The 17,051-nt window shown below is 42.9% G+C and overlaps 1 protein-coding gene across 1 annotated transcript; it reads right to left on the bottom strand.

Annotated features, from left to right (window-relative positions):
• Positions 1-4,731: 4,731 nt before the first annotated feature.
• Positions 4,732-16,550, bottom strand: LOC128058014 (short palate, lung and nasal epithelium carcinoma-associated protein 2B-like). Its single transcript, XM_052650394.1, has 7 exons — positions 16,406-16,550; positions 11,381-11,504; positions 10,447-10,548; positions 9,344-9,478; positions 7,107-7,200; positions 6,052-6,115; positions 4,732-4,781 (listed from the first exon to the last, which is right to left on the bottom strand). Exons 1-7 carry the CDS (start codon positions 16,548-16,550, stop codon positions 4,732-4,734), a joined length of 714 nt encoding a protein of 237 aa, XP_052506354.1.
• Between the last annotated feature and the right edge of the window lie 501 nt (positions 16,551-17,051).

The following is a 17,051-nucleotide window of genomic DNA, read 5'->3' as shown; positions in this document are numbered from 1 at the left end:
AAAACAGTGACATGAGCTATTTTGTGATAGCTGTTTTTTTTACTCCTATAATTACTAGGAGTTTCTTAGCACACAACAGATGCTCAGTAAATACTTACTCAATGTATACCTGCACACATGAATGAAAAACCCAGTTGACTGGTATACTGCCCAAAATGGTCATCTAAGCCAACTCAAATATAAACTATAAAAATTGTGCTCTTATACTAGTTATTCCATACTGAGGATAAATACGTGGTATTTAATGATAAAATATTTTTAGGAAGTACTAAAGGTGGATCATTTTTTTCAAAACATGGGCTTTTATAATGAGAAGAAAAAAAGAAAAACAACAACACAAGAAACAAAACATAAAATGAAAAATGGGCAAAGGACTTGAATAGATATTTCTTCAAAGAAGATGTGTGAAAGACCAACAGGTACACGGAAACATGCTCAACATCACTAGTAACTAGGGAAATGCAAGTTAAAGCCACAAGGAGATATCTAATGTCTGTTCAAATGACCATCATCAAAATGACGAGATAAAAAATGAGGTTGTGGAGAAAGGGGAACCCATGCACATTTGTTGGTAAGAATATAAACTGGTGTAGCTATTATGGAAAACAGTATGGAAATTCCTCAAAAAATTAAAAATGGAACTATTATGTGATCCAGCAATTCTTCTTCTGGGAATATATCCAAAAGAAATGAAATCACTAACTCGAAAAGATGTCTGCACCTCTATGTTTATAACAGCATTATTTATAATAACCAACACACAGAAACACTTGTGTTCATTGGTGGATGAATAAATAAATAAGTTATAGTATGTATACACAGTGGAATATTATTTAGTCATTTAAAATGAGGAAATCCTACTATTTGTGACAACATGGCTGGACCTTGAAGGCATTATGATAAGTGAAATAAGTTAGACAGAGAAAGACCTATACTGTGTGATCTCACTTACGTGTGGAATCTAAAAAAAAAACAAACCCACCAAACTCAAAGAGAAACAGATCAGACTTATGAATATCAAAGGAGGAGGTTGAGGGAGAGGCAACTGGAGGAAGATGGCCAAAAGATAGGAACTTCCATTTCTAAAATCAATGAGCACTAAAAATGTATTATACAACATGGTGACTAAACTTAACAATGATGTATGATACAGAGGAAAGTTAAGAGAGCAAATCCTAAGAGTTCTCATCACAAAGAAATATTTTTTACTTTTTTTCTTTTTATTGCATTTGTATGAGAAGATGAATGTTAGCTGAACTTATTGTCATAGTCATCTCATAATACACGTAACCTCAGATATGCAGATGACACCACCCTTATGGCAGAAAGTGAAGAAGAACTAAAGAGCCTCTCTTGATGAAAGTGAAAGAGGAGAGTGAAAAAGTTGGCTTAAAACTCAACATTCAGAAAACTAAGATCATGGCATCTGGTCCCATCACTTCATGGGAAATAGATGGGGAAACAGTGGCTGACTTTATTTTTGGGGGCTCCAAAATCACTGCAGATGGCGATCGCAGCAATGAAATTAAAAGACGCTTACTCCTTGGAAGGAAAGTTATGACCAACCTAGACAGCATATTAAAAAGCAGAGACATTACTTTGCCAACAAAGTTCTGTCTAGTCAAGGCTATGGTTTTTCCAGTGGTCATGTATGCATGTGAGAGTTGGACTGTAAAGAAATCTGAGTGCCAAAGAATTGATGCTTTTGAACTGTGGTGTTGGAGAAGACTCTTGAGAGTCCCTTGGACTGCAAGGAAATCCAACCAGTGCATCCGAAAGGAGATCAGCCCTGGGTGTTCTTTGGAAGGACTGATGTTGAGGCTGAAACTCCAATACTTTGGCCACCTGTTGCGAAGAGCTGACTCATTGGAAAAGACCCTGATGCTGGGAAAGATTGAGGGCAGGAGGAGAAGGGGATGACAGAGGATGAGATGGCTGGATGGCATCATCAACTCGATGAACATGGGTTTGGGTGGACTCCGGGAGTTGGTGATGGACAGGGAGGCCTGGTGTGCTGAGGTTCATGGGGTTGCAAAGAGTCGGACAGGACTGAGCGACTGAACTAAACTGAACTGAACTGAATACACAAAAATCAAACCATCCTTCAACTTATTTTGATTGAATGTCAATTACTTCTCAATAAAATGGAAAAAAGGATTTAAAAAGTGTAAACTATAATAATGAGAGCTGACACTTCCTGAACCCTCTGTCTGTATTGGACAGTAATGACAAGATAGCTTGTTTAGACCTCCCAGTTGCAAAACATGGCCTCTTATTTTGGGAAACATTGAGGAGTGGCCCCCACTTAGCTGGAAGACAGCTCTTGAGCAGAGCTGTGGGGCTGAGGAGGATTGAGAAGCTGGAGAGAGAGAAGGAATGGTAGATGGAACAGCTTGCACTAGGTCAAGTGGGTGGCTGCCCAAAAGAAGTCTTCAATTTTGAGACCTTCTTGTATATTTTTTGTGGAAGTTGAGATAGTCACAAAACAGAGTCAGAGAGGAAAACTCTGATCTGTCTTCCATGGGCAGCAGGGGAAGAACCAGCTCTGGAGGAGACTAACTTCAAATGGAATCCAGCTTTGCCTCGGACCAGCTGTGTGGCCCTTGGGAAGTTGCTTCACCTCTCTGAGACTCAGTTACCCCAAGAACCATTCACTGCATCACTCAGTAGATATCAGAATCTAATGAGATACAGTGTATAAAGACTTAATATGAGGTTTCTCAACACTGACAGTAATTCCAGTGGGTGGGGCCTGACTTGTGCTCACCAATGTCAGACCCTGGTTAAGCATTTTCCACTCATTGACTCATTTAAAACTCACAACAGCACAATGAGGGAGCGTTTACTGCCTATTTGGCAGGTGAGAGATTTGTGGTTCCAAGAGTAACTTACTTGAGATTATACAGCTAGCAAGGGGCAGAGGCCAGGTAAGCCAAGTTCAGTTCTGTCCAACCCCTCACCCTACGCCTTGTCAGGAGTCCTGGCACAGCCTGAACTAAGGTCCACTCGGCAGAGCTAAGGAGAGATGGTTGAAGTCTCCCGTAGGCAGCCCCAGGGGCTCAAGGGCCCCCTGAGGTGATTTGACCTTGTGAGGCAGCCTTCATCGGGTAGAAAGCTCTTGGGTGAAATAACTGCTCATGCAGGCCTCTGTGTGACCCTGGTCTCTCATAACCTTAGTCTCACACAAAGATGATGGTGGTTCTTCCCTCACAGAATTGCACACAGCACTGAGATGGCTGCTTGGCCAAATGCGCAAAGGTTCCCTGGGCCTTTTGGCAGGAAAGTCAGATGCTCAGATGCGCCCCTGGATAAGAGAGGCTGCAGGGACCCTGAGGGATAGCCTGGATCATTCCTCCAAAGAGGTGATGCAACAGTGAGTAAGGGGCATGGTCCTCCTTCTTCCAGGGCAAAGGGGAAACTGAGGGCTTGTGTGTTGGGAAGGAAGGGAGGACTCAAGAAGACCTCATCAGGCCTGCTTGGAAGAGAGCAGGGCTAGGATGATGGGACCTGCTGAGGTCAGGGGAGAGGTGGCTGAGTACTGGGAGCCAGGGTGTCACCTCTGAGCAAGTGGTCCCAGGACCATGGGTTTACATCAGAGCCCTGCCACTTGATGAGTCACTTGTCCTCTATGAGCCTCAGTTTCCTCATCTGTTCAATGGGGACAAAAGCCATATCTCCTGGCAAACGGGTGTTGTGAGGGGGTCGTGAGGTCAGGTGTGCTGGTGAAGGCAGCACTCCATCAAGGTGGTGGTATTAGCAGAAGCACAGAGAGGCTGTCTCAGTGTGACCTCAGGTCACTTTCTTGCCCATCCTGGGCTTCAGTGTTTCCCTTTGTAAAACAAGAAGTTGCGGCTGGATAATCCCAAATGTCCCTTCCACCTTCAGATCCAGGTCTCTCCTGTCCCTAAGGCCCATACCTCACCTCCCCCGAAATCCCAATGGAAGGAATGAAACAGGCCACACAAGAGGTGCTGAAATGGCTTTTTAATGCTGGGGGTGGAGGGTGATGAGCATAGGGTATCCTGACTGCGAGGAGTATCTGAGAGGTGTCCTTTGACTGGGCTCAGTTGTCACTCCTGGGGGATGGTGGCAGCACCGACTGTCCTAGAGGAAGACAGTACAGAGATCCAGTCACATCCCCAGGAACCAACCTGGAAGGAGATCCTGGTGTGAGACAGGGACACCCTGGGTCCTTACCAGCTCCTGCGTTTACCAGGCACAGCTGCCGGAGTGCTTCCTCCCAAACCCTGTGAGCCCAGAGGCTCAGGGAGGGACTGGCACCTGTGGTTTGGGGTCTTTCTCTGGCACCTGGAACTGAACACTCCCCATCCCCTCACCTTCCCACCCCCTCACCTTAGCAACAATGACCAATGTGAAAAGACTGATCAGGGCCCATGAAGAGCTAGGGCTCAGGGCTCAGTGTATGATCAGGATCAGGGATCAGACTGCGATACAGGTCAGGTCTCTATCTGTGACCAGCATCAGGGCTCAGGCAACAACAGGGGTTAAACTTCAGTCTGACTGTTCCAGGCTTAGTCAGCGAGCAGAATCAAGTGCAGTCTGGGTGTGGGATTAAGGGTCAGGACTCGGTGTGACCTGATCAGGGCTCAGCCTGCCACTAGAGAACGAAGAGAGGCCAAGCTTTGCTTCTGCTTCTCCACAGGCCCCTGTTGGGGGGTGTTCATCTTCCCTCAGGCCCTCACCAGCAAGTGGGCATTGCAGCGATTTTCTTTATCTGCGCTCTTCAGTTTTGACTTCCACTTGGGTTTTCTGAAGTTCACCTGAAGGAAAAATATGAGTAGCAGTTCTCAGGCTCTAGCACTGGAAGTGAAGTGAAAGTGAAAATCTCAGTCGTGTCCGATTCTTTGCGACCCCATGGACTATACAGTCCATGGAATTCTCCAGGCCAGAATGGGTAGTCATTCTCTTCTCCAGGGGATCTTTCCAACCCAGGAATCGAACCCAAGTCTCCCGCATTGCAGGCAGATTCTTTACTAGCTGATCCACAAGGGAAGCTCCTAGCACTGGAAGCTGAATAGAAATCAGACACCAGCAGCTACCACCCTCCAGCAGGTCAGACTTGATAGCCACGGGACCTCTTGCATGTCACTCCATCTCTCTGAGCCTCAGTTAGTGCATCTGTAAATGGGATGATGATACTACCCATCCCCACAGGGTCATTGCAAGGATCCAATGAGATATTATATAGGAAGCACAGAGGGATCACCCAAGGAACTGGGCCTGTGGCTATTTTCTAGAAGGACCACTTCCAGGACTCTGACACTGTCATTCACCCATTTCTGTTGCCCCACAGACCCAGCAACCCCAGTCACGCCAGAGACCCAAGTCAAGGAAAGCCCCCAGGGACTGGAGGTGAAGCCACAGCTCCTCATAAGAAGGGAGCAGGAAGGGGCCGTGTTTATTAGCAATGCCTACTAGGTGCTAGTGGTAAAGAACCTGCCTGCCTGTGCAGGAGATGTAAGAGACCCGGGTCGGGAAGATCCCCTGGGGGAGGGCATGGCAACCCACTCCAGTATTCTTGCCTGGAGAATCCCATGGACAGTGGAGCCTGGTGGGCTACAGTCTGTGGGGTCACAGAGAGTTGGACATAACTGAAGTGACTTTGCACGCATGCACTGAATATTAGGCTCTTTCTGATTTTTCTTTAAATCCACTCATCAGCTCAGCAGTGATTACAATCTCCTTTCACCTGGGAGGAAGCCGAGGCTCAGAGAGGTGGAGTCAGTTGACTGCAATCCCACAGTTGCTGAGAGCAGATCCAGGATTTGAACCCAGATCTGGCCTGTCCTCTTTCTCACATCATTCTGGGCAGCAGGTTCTGCCGGTCTGACAAAGGAGGGCAGTAGAGACCCCTCAGTCTGCAGGGACCCCTCCGGCCACACTCTCCAGACTTGCCCAGGACAAGAGGTCCTGAACTTCTCCAGGGTCTCCTGACCAGATCTGCAGGTGGGATATGCATAGAGCAGGGTACCTGCCCCTTGGAAGGCTGCAGAGGGAGCCCCCTCACCTCTTTCCCAGGCTGTGACTTACCGATGACTTCCTTAATAAAACTCACATCCAGGGAGCTGATGATGGTGTAGATTCGTGGGCACACCTGAGGCCACAGGGAATCAGGTAGAGAGAGACACAGTGAGAGATGGAGAGAGGAAGGCAGGAAAGAGGTTGGGATGGGGAAGAATGAGAGGAGAGATGGGAGGGGAAGAGGACCGATCATTATCCACAGGACACATCCTGCCTGCCTCCTGCGGAGATGCTCACTACTTGGGACCTTAGAATTTTTGAGTCTTAGGATTCTGGAGCAATGAAAACCAGAGGACATTAGAATCCTAATAACTCAGAACATTAATATCCTAGGACCTTAAGAATCTAGATGGTGAATATCCCAGAACTCTATGCTCTGTAAACCTTGACCTTTGGAACACTGGAATTTTAAATGACACTCTGGGAACCATAGAGCAGTGTTTCCCATGATTTTGTGTGCATACAATTCCCAGGAAATCTCATTAAAATGCAGATTCTTGGGTCAGCTGGTCTAGGGTAGGACCTGAGAGTTTGCAGTTAAAGCAAGTGCCCAGATGAGGTCAGTGCTGCTGGTCTGAGGACCACAGTTTGAGCAGCGATCCTCCAGTTCAGTAAATCACAGAGCCACCTGGAGGATTTCTCTTCTATAACCTGAGATTCCCAGTTCCCTTCCAGAGTGACTAATTTAGAATCTTTAGGATTTTCTGGTACATGGTACATATGGGTATGTGTATGATGCACAGTAAATTTACTTATGGTAGGTATAGTTTTTTTATTTAAATAAATTACATGAAATTGTGTTAAATAAAGAAGAATAGTGCTAAAAGGCCTACTGGCCATACATGTATATGGCAAATTGTTTAAGTGTGGGACCCAGTGAATTTAGCTAATGTCAGGCCCCTGCTCACCTCCTCCACAGGCCAGGAGGGGAGGCAGCAGCTGACAGCCCAAAGTGAAGTAGGTCCCTCAGAAATGAAGGTGCCCAGAGAGTATAGCCTGCCTAGGAATGTCACACCTGCCCCCCACCAGGCCTGGCTCTGGGTCCCCAGGAGTGGAGGACTCACCATGGACTGCACTACGAAGGTCTCCACCTCATTCACAAATGTGACAGCAGTGTTGTTGATTTCCTTGAGTGATCCAAAGGGGCTAGAGGAGAAACTGATAAAGATCAGTGAAGCTGTCAGAGCAGCCAAGAAGAGGGAGTGGGAAGAGGGCGGGAGATAGAAGAACACCTTGAAGTCAGGTGACTTGAGCCTCTACCCAGGGGCATCAGCACTTAGAACCCCTTGGCTGACTAGTAGCTCATCCCAAGAGCTCCAGAGAATCTCATCACAACCTTGAGACTTGATACATCATCTCTCTGTTCATCTGTTTGTCTATCCATCCTTCCATTCATTCATTCAACACATATTTATACAACACCAACTATGTGCCAAGAACCAAGCCAGACTGTGAACACAGGGATGAGCAAAACACAAGCAGCTTCCAACCTGGTACCAAATATGAAACAAGTTTTCCTAAGGCTGGTTCCTTCCCATCTTCAGCCCCCAGCAAAACTGTCACCTCCTCAGGGCAGTCCTCCCTGACTGCTGCCTAATGGAGGGCTTTGTGTCATAGTCCCCTGCTAAGTGTGCTGCTCTGCCCAGGGATGATTGCCATCTGACATTTTCCTCATGGGCTGTTTATTGTTGGACTGAATGTTTGTCTTTTTGTCATTCCCTTAAGAGAATAAGCTCCATGAGAACAATTTCTTTGCCTGCAATCACCAATGCACTCTCCAGAGCTCAGAATGGTGGCTGTCTAGCATGGAGGAGATGTTCAACATATTTTTGGCTGAAGGAATAAATGAAATAAGCCTACATTTAAATATATAATGACAATTGGTGGCAGGTATTCAGAAGGGCAAGAGCAGATTCTTACAAGGGAGAAGAGGAGGAACTTTGTTTTAGACCCTGAATGATGAGAGAGTCATTGATGTGGGATGGGGGAATAGATGTTCTAGGTGCCAGAGCAACACACGCATGGGTCTTGAGGTAGAAGGAGTTTGTCTGAGGCACAGAGCAAAAGCTAGTGTGTCTAGGGAAGGGTGGGCAAGGTGGAGAGCACAGTGATATGAGGGTGGATCCAGATCAGACCAGAGCCTAGATGGCCCTGGGGAGGGCTTGGGATTTTACTCAAGGTGGAGAGAAAAGCCCCAAAAGGATTTGGAGCAGCAGAGTGGAATGCCATTTTACAGATACGGACACTGAGACCCAGAAGGCAGGATGATTTCCCTGAGGCTATAGGCCAGGCAGTGTCCAGCAGGGCTCAGGCATTTGGATTTACAGCTCAGTCTTTCCAAGTGATGGTAGGCTGCATAAGCTTTCTTTGGTTCTAGGGGTCTTGAGGCAACCTGTGATCAGATCCCTTGTTGGTGCAGGATGGATTGACTTCTGCTCATGTCTCAGCCTTTTTCCCTACCAAGACCAACCTGCCCCAGCCTTCAGCTTCCAGACCACTTGTCCTCTCCCAGCTGTGACCAGGGTCAGCCCTTCTCCTTCCACCCTCTTCCCTGGGCTAAACCTGCTCTTTCAAGCACACAGTTTCAGATGCAGATTTTGTGAGTTACCAGGGATCAATGGTTTAAATGGAGAGGATTCAGTTTTCAAGATTACATTTTGGGAATTTCTCAGTGGGTGGAGGATGATTTGGGGACAATCTGAAATTAGAGCCCATGGTAGGCATTTGCTACTTCTCTTGCCTTTTCTTAACTGGAGACAAGAAGGTAAACACAGTGAATTATTATTACTATTGAGAGACATTATATAATAACAAAAAGGTCAGGTCCTCAAGAAGACATAACAATACTAAATGTGCATGCACTTTGAGACTCAAAAAGCATAAAGCAAAAACAGATAAAAAGAAAGGTGAAATGTGCAAATTCAGTTATGATTGGCGATGTCAACATTCCTGTCTCAGAAAGAGGAAGAACCAAGAGACAGAAAGTCAGCATGGAAATTATTATTACTGAGAGCTTAGTATATGCCAGGCTGTATGCTAAACCACTTGCATTTTCTCATTTGGTCAACACAGTAGTCTATGAATTAGATATTACTATCACCCTCAGTTTAAAGATATGAAAACCAGAGCTCTTAGAGCTAAAATGATTACAAAACCACAAGTTAGTGGCAAAGCTAATTTGACTTCAGAGTCTGCCCTCTTCTTTACCATATTCTGCTCCCTCCCAGGTAAGGAATAGGGCTGAATTTATGGTTCCCAACTCCTCTGGGATCTCCACTCTTTTGAGATCAATGGATCTGACCTTTTCAGTGAGGGGAGTATGATCCTGGCTGGTATGTGGGTGCATCCTTCAATAATAACAACACCAGTTTCAATGGTGACAGTTCTCTGGAGGACCAAGTTGAGGGTCAGGTTAATAATCGTGCCCCACGGAGGCCTGCAGGGAATAAGATTTACAGTGAACAGAGGTGGAGAAGTCCCTTCACATTGCCCCTGGGTCCCTCTCTCTGTGGACATTATATAGGATATCTATGGGAAATGTCAATATTGTCTATATTCTTTATGGAATCGATATTCTTACATTAGGAGTTTCTTCTCCTGGCCACATGTGTTGGACTCATTTCAAATTTTATATAACACTGATGATTAAAATAAAAATAATAGTTAATATTTCTTGAGCACAAATTCTGTGTTAGGTATTTTAAAAAAGCATTTGACCTGGATTAACCCATTTAATCATGACAGCAATACCATGAAGGAAAAGTCTATTACTATATCTATTTTCAGAACATGGAAACACTTGGTATAGAGAGGTTAAATAGCTATTTCAAGATCTCATAGCTAATGAATAATGAAATCATTCATTTATAGTGAGTGATTATAAATTCACTTATACTTAATGAATTTATAAAAATTATTACTTAATTTATAAAAACTCTTCTACACATCCTCATTTTCCTATCTCTTTGTATATGGGAGTAATTAAAATGCTTTAAAATTCTGTTTTCCATATGATATTCACATACCCTTTGTTACACACTGTATGTTACTATATGATCTAAACTTGTCACTGCTATTTAAAGAGAATCTTGGGAGACAAAATAATGCTGCAGAAAATTTTGCCAAAGAGTTATAAATGTTCATGTCTTCTCAATTTTCAACTGTTATATTAGATAAGTGTTATGATTTTAGAAATGTATTTTATTGGGGATTTTAAAAAACTTGGTTGTCACCAATGTTTCTTAGAACATTTCAAAGCTAAGGATTTAGGAGTTGCAAAAGCCTCCTTATTTTACAGATTGGGAGACCAAGGCAACAGTGTGGAAAAGTGCCTGATTCCAGATTGGAGATCTATTGGCCATAATGCACTGCCTCTCCCAAACCCCGATTCTAATACATACTCACAGAGTCACGGTGACCTTAATGGTGATGGCGATCGTCACTTTAAAGCCATTAGGAAGCACTTTGATTGTGATTGACTCAATTTTGATGCAACTGATTCTTAACCTGTGCAAAAATCACAATTAACCTTTGTCATTCCTCTTGGCAGCAATTGCTAGGCTCTTCTCTGTGCCAGCGTTTTGCTGAACATTTGAGCCTCATAGACATTGACTGCTTTGGTCTTCATGAGAGCCCTCTTCAGGGGTTGGATTCTCTCCATTGGATGGCATGGCAGACTGAGGATCAGATAACTGTGATTTCTCTCGAGACTCCAAGGAAGAATATGTGCCAGAGATGAATTTGTTTTTTTAAAAAATTTTAATATAGTTGCTCTACAATGTTGTGTTAGTTTCACATGTACAGCAGAGTGATTCAGATATATATATATATATATATATATACATACATACATAAATATAGATACAGATGTAGAGATACATTTTATTTCAGATTCTTTTACTCTATAGGTTATTACAAAATATTGAGTATAGTTCCCTGTGCTATATAGTAGGTCCTTGTTGGCTATCTATTGTATATATAGTATTATATTTATGTTAATCCCAAACTCCTGATTTATCTTCCATACCACTTTCCTTTTTGATAACCATAAGCTTTTTATGTCCATGACTCTGTTTCTGCTTTGTATAATTTCATTTGTGTCACATTTTAGATTCCACATATAAATGGCATCATATGATATTTGTCTTTGTCTGACTTCTTTCACTTAGTATGGTCATCTCCACATCCATCCTTTCATTGCTGCATATGGCATTATTTCATTCTTTTGTATGCATTCTTTTTTTATTTGCTTTTCTGTCTTTGATCTTAAACTTACTTCCCCAAAGATATGTATTCTTTTTTTTGGAAGGAAGAACTCCAATATGAAGCATGAACTCACCAGAAACATGGGTATGCTACTTGAAAGTCTTTAGAAAACTCCTTGTCCACGATTGCCGTGGCCGTCTCTGAACACTTGGATTCCTCTAACGACGTGAAATCAACCTTCGATTCCTTAACAATAGCTGCAAAAACAGTCTCCGTTTAGTGTGAACACAACTTATGAGTCAGTTCCTATGCTGCTGCTGCTGCTGCTAAGTCACTTCAGTCGTGTCCGACTCTGTGCGACCCCATAGACGGCAGCCCACCAGGCTCCGCTGACCCTGGGATTCTCCAGGCAAGAACACTGGAGTGGGTTGCCATTTCCTTCTCCAATGCATTAAAGTATAAAGTGAAAGTGAAGTCGCTCAGTCGTGCCTGACTCTTAGCGACCACATGGACTGCAGCCTACCAGGCTCCTTCGTCCATGGGATTTTCATGCACCACGTACTAAATAAGACTCTTTGCCTAGGTTATTTCATTCAATCTTTATAACAACTCCATAAAGCAAGTATTATATTATCTGCACTTTCAGATGAGGAAATGAAGGATCAAAAGATGAAGGAATGGGCCAAAGTCACACAGCTAGGGAGAACTTTTTCTTTTCATGCTGCCTTTATATTTATATATATACTCATTATGCTTCAATAAAGCAATCAATCCACTTTGCAGATCATGTATATTGATTGTACTTCAGCTTCTATTAGTGAATCTCTAATGAGATAAACTTAGAATAGACTAAAATATGGAAAATCTAGAATCAAGGAAAAAACATAGCTCCAACTCACGAAAGTGGCAAATAAGATTCTCTGAATGACAGCTTTGCAACAGGCCTAGAAAGCTATAATTCATACAGAAGCAGGAGGACAGCGTCCTACTGGGGGGTCTTCAGAGAAAAGAGGGATTTGATAGAGTAAATGACATGGCAGATGTAGAATGGCACATGTGAAAAGAATTAAGAGTACATATTGTGAAAATAATTCAAATGAGAAACAAGGCAACATCTAGCTCAAGGAAAAACAAAAGGCTATAACAAAAGGTATGTAACCATAGTAGTGCTATTTGGCTTTTCAATGGACAGTATCTACCTAATTATAATGAGGCAAACAGAGATGGAAACCACATCTGGCAAACTTCTGCTTCTGAGCTCGGTTTTATCAGCAATGAAATTGGAAACTGAGTCCCTTCTGTACCTTTGAAGGTTGCCTAAGCCTTGGCAAGGTTTAAAGATGGTCATTTTCAGAAGTTAGTTTCTCCTATAAAGAATGTTTGTCAATTTGCTGGTCATGCTTCCAGAAAATGAAAAGAAGGCCAAATTCTCTTAAGAAATCAAAATTATAAAGCGATATGACTAACTAGAAGGTAGGTAGTTTTAAACCTACCCAGGCTTCAGTTCCGTTTAGTCATTCAGTCGTGTCCGACTCTGTGTGAACCCATGAACCGCAGCATGCCAGGCCTCCCTGTCCATCACCAACTCCCAGAGTTTACCCAAATTCATGTCAACTGAGTCGGGGTTGCCATCCAGCCATCTCATCCTGTCATTCCCTTCTCCTCCTGCCCTCAATCTTTCCCAGCATTAGGGTCTTTTCAAATGAGTTAGCTCTTCACATCAGGTGGCCAAAGTATTGGAGTTTCAGCTTCAAACTCAGTCCTTCCAATGAACACCCAGGACTGATCTCCTTTAGGATGGACTGGTTGGATCTCCTTGCAGTCCAAGGGACTCTCAAGAGTCTTCTCCAATACCATAGTTCAAAAGCATCAATTCTTCTGTGCTCAGCTTTCTTTATAGTCCAACTCTCACATCCATACATGACTACTAGAAACACCATAGCCTTGACTAGATGGATCTTTTTTGGCAAAATAATGTCTCTGCTTTTCAATATGCTGTCTCGGTTAGTCATAACTTTCCTAAGTAAGCGTCTTTTAATTTCATGGCTGCAGTCACCATCTGCAGTGATTTTGGAGCCCCAAAAATAAAGTCAGCCACTGTTTCCACTGTTTCCCCATCTGTTTGCCATGAAGTGATGGGACTGGATGCCATGATCTTCATTTTCTGAATGTTGAGCTTTAAGCCAACTTTTTCACTCTCCTCTTTGACTTTCATCAAGAGGCTTTTTAGTTTTTCTTCACTTTCTGCCATAAAGGTGGTGTCATCTGCATAGCTGAGGTTATTGATATTTCTCCTGGCAATCTTGATTCCAGCTTGTGTTTCCTCCAGCCCAGCATTTCTCATAATGTACTCTGCATAGAAGTTAAATAAGCAGGGTGACAATATACAGCCTTAATGTACTCCTTTTCCTATTTGGAACCAGTCTGTTGTTCCATGTCCAGTTCTATCTGTTGCTTCCTGACCTACATACAGGCTTCTCAAGAGGCAGGTCAGGTGGTCTGGTGTTTCCATCTCTTTCAGAATTTCCCATAGTTTATTGTGATCCACACAGTCAAAGACTTTAGCATAGTCAATAAAGCAGAAATATATATTTTTATGGAACTCTCTTGCTTTTTCGATGATCCAGTGGATGTGGCAATTTGATCTCTGGTTCCTCTGCTTTTTCTAAAACCAGCTTGAACATCTGGAATTTCACAGTTCATGTAAAGCTGAAGCCTGGCTTGGAGAATTTTGAGCATTACTTTACTAGCGTGTGAGATGAGTGCAATTGTGCGGTAGTTTGAGCATTCTTTGGCATTGCCTTTCTTTGGGATTGGAATGAAAACTGATCTTTTCCAGTCCTGTGGCCACTGCTGAGTTTTCCAAGTTTGCTGACATATTGAGTGCAGCATTTTCACAGCATCATCTTTGAGGATTTGAAATAGCTCAACTGGAATTCCATCACCTCCACTAGCTTTGTTTGTAGTGATGCTTCCTAAGGCCCACTTGACTTGGTAAGGGTTAATTTCCAATTAGGTAATACAAATGACTAAGAAAATTGAAAAACCCAACAGAAGAATATGCTACAAATATAAATAAAATATTTGATTTATTTAAAATATGTAAATGACTAATAAAATATGAAGAACTGTACAAAAAAGGTCTTAATGACCAGGATAACCACAATGGTGTGACCACTCACCTAGAGCCAGACATCCTGTACGCAAAGTCAAGTGGGCTTTAGGAAGCATTACTACGAACAAAGCTAGTGGAGATGATGGAATTCTAGCTGAGCTATTTCAAATCCTAAAAAGTCATGCTCTTAAAGTGCTGCACTCAGTATGCCAGCAAATTGGAAAACTCAGTAGTGGCCACAGGACTCGAAAAGGTAATTTTCATTTCAGTCCCAAAGAAGGGCAATGCCAGAGAATGTTCAAACTACCACACCATTGCACTCATTTCACATGCAAGGTAATGCTCAAAATCCTTCAAACTAGGCTTCAACAATACATGAACCAAGAACTTCCCAATGTACAAGCTGGATTTAGAAAAGGCAGAGGAACAGAGATCAAATTGCAAACATCCATTGGATCATAAGAAAAGCAAGGGAATTCCAGAAAAATATCTGCTTCTGCTTCATTGACTATACTAAAATCTTTGCCTGTGTGGATCACAGCAAACTCTGGAAAATTCTTCAAGATATGGGAATACCAGACCATCTTAATTGCCTCTTTAGAAACCTTTATGCAGGTCAAAAGCAATAGTTAAAACCAGACATGAAACAATGGATTTGTTCAAAATTGGGAAAAGAGTACATCAAGGGTGTATATTGTCACCCTGCTTATTTAACTTATATGCAGAGTACATCACATGAAATGCTGGGCTGGATTAAGCTCAAGCTGGAATCAAGATTACCAGGAGAAATATCAATAACCTCAGATAGGCAGATGGTACCACCTCATGAAGGTGAAAGCGAGGAGTGAAAAAGCTGGTTTAAAACTCAACATTCAAAAAACGAAGTTCATGGCATCTGGTCCCATCACTTCATGGCAAATAGATGGGGGAAAATGAAAATAGTGACAGACTTTCTCTTCTTGGGCTCCAAAATTGTTGCAGACAGTGACTGCAGCCATGAAATTAAAAGATGCTTGCTCCTTGGAAGAAAAGCTATGACCAACCTAGACAGCATATTAAAAAGCAGAGACATCACTTTGCTGACAAATGTCCACATAGTCAAAGCTATGGTTTTTCCAGTAGTCATGTATGGATGTGAGAATTGGACCGTAAAGAAGGCTGAGCACTGAAGAACTGATACTTTCAAACTTTGGTGCTAGAGAAGACTGTTGCGAGTCCCTTGGACAGCGAGGAGATAAAAAAAAGCCAATCCTAAAGGAAATAAACCCTGAATATTCACTGGAAAGACTGATGCTGAAGCTAAGGCTCCAATACTTCGGCCATCTGATGCAAAGGGCTAACTCATTGGAAAAGATCCCTGATGCTGGGAAAGACTGAGGGCAAGAAGTGAAGGGGGTGACAGAGGATGAGATGGTTGGATGGCATCATCAACTCAATGGACATGAGTTTGAGTAAATTCCCAGGAGACAGTAAAGGACAGAGGAGCCTAGTGTGCTGCAGTCCATGGGAGTGCAAACAGTCAGACACGACTGAGCAATTAAACAACAAAAATGATAAAATACAAAAACAATGGGTGAATTATTTCTTAATTAGTGAAATGTTAAGTGAGATGAATTATAACTTTTCTTCTGTGGAACTGTCAAAACATTTCAATTGTCCATACAGTGCTGTCAAGAAAGTAGAAGAAATGGTACTCTCACGTGTGACTGGAGAAAATGTTAACATAGGTGATTATTTGTCAATATCTCCTATAATTTAAAATGTGCATACGTTTTGAACTTTTGAAATGTCACTTTTAGGAAGTTATCTTATACATATATTACAAAAGTTTGCCATGATGATAATATAAGGTGTAAAGTCATATTTAGTTAAGCACTGCTTATTTCTAGGAAAATAATAAACAATTAAACGGGAACCGATAGCCACCTCTATCAGAATATCTCCCATAAAGAGCAGCCCCTAGTGGCAGTCTTTGGTAATACAGGCACAGTATATACGAGTCAAGCTGCTAGGTGCCACTGATCATTCCTCTTGCTGACTTACATTCAAACATAGTGTCATCAGTCACAAGTCCTTCTTCAAGAGCAGATTTTAGCTTGTTCACAGCATTCTTGTCAGCAGAAGACTGAGACGCTGAAGTCCCAGCGAGCAGACCGCAAAAGAGAACAAGTTTCCAAAGCTGAAACATCTTGTCCTGACACCGAGACTGTCATGGGAGGAACAGGAGTGAGAATTACCCATAGGGAAACGGGATCTTTAATGAACACCTATCACTTACACTCAACAGTGCTTGAAAGTAGATGTGGCTGTCTTCTCTCTTACAGACGGGCAGCCCAGGTCAGGAAGCTGGAGCAACTTGTACAAAGATACACAGCCACTGAGTAGAGGAGATACTATTTGGAAAGTCATGCTTGACTCCAGGTCGATGCTCTTTACACAGAGGTCATTTGCATATTCTGGCTTCTCTGCCTGGAACATTTCCCTCTTCTTTGCATTTTTACATAAATCACTTCTTACTGAGTCTCCAGCTTCAATAAGACATCATATCCTCTATAAAGCCCTCTCTAGGCCCCTTCCCAGGTCAGGGGCCCCCACTCCACCATCTTGCTGCCTTCATTCTCTGATCAGAATTCTTGGTACCAATTAGTGATGACTTGCCTCCTTTCTCACTGGGCTGTGAGCTCCTTAA

This window comes from Budorcas taxicolor, chromosome 13 (genome assembly GCF_023091745.1).
Source record: "Budorcas taxicolor isolate Tak-1 chromosome 13, Takin1.1, whole genome shotgun sequence".
Taxonomy (NCBI): Eukaryota; Metazoa; Chordata; class Mammalia; order Artiodactyla; family Bovidae; genus Budorcas; species Budorcas taxicolor.
This window is presented reverse-complemented; position numbering and strand designations above follow the sequence as displayed.

What these genes read in the sequence shown, in the direction of transcription:
- LOC128058014 (XM_052650394.1), bottom strand. Translation starts at nt 16,550, where the DNA reads ATGTTTCAGCTTTGGAAACTTGTTCTCTTTTGCGGTCTGCTCGCTGGG. An exon ending in GTAGCATACCCATGTTTCTG is followed by an intron (nt 10,549 to 11,380) that starts GTGAGTTCATGC and finishes ATTTTTGCACAG; the next exon opens with GTTAAGAATCAGTTGCATCA. An exon ending in CCTTCGTAGTGCAGTCCATG is followed by an intron (nt 6,116 to 7,106) that starts GTGAGTCCTCCA and finishes CTGTGGCCTCAG; the next exon opens with GTGTGCCCACGAATCTACAC.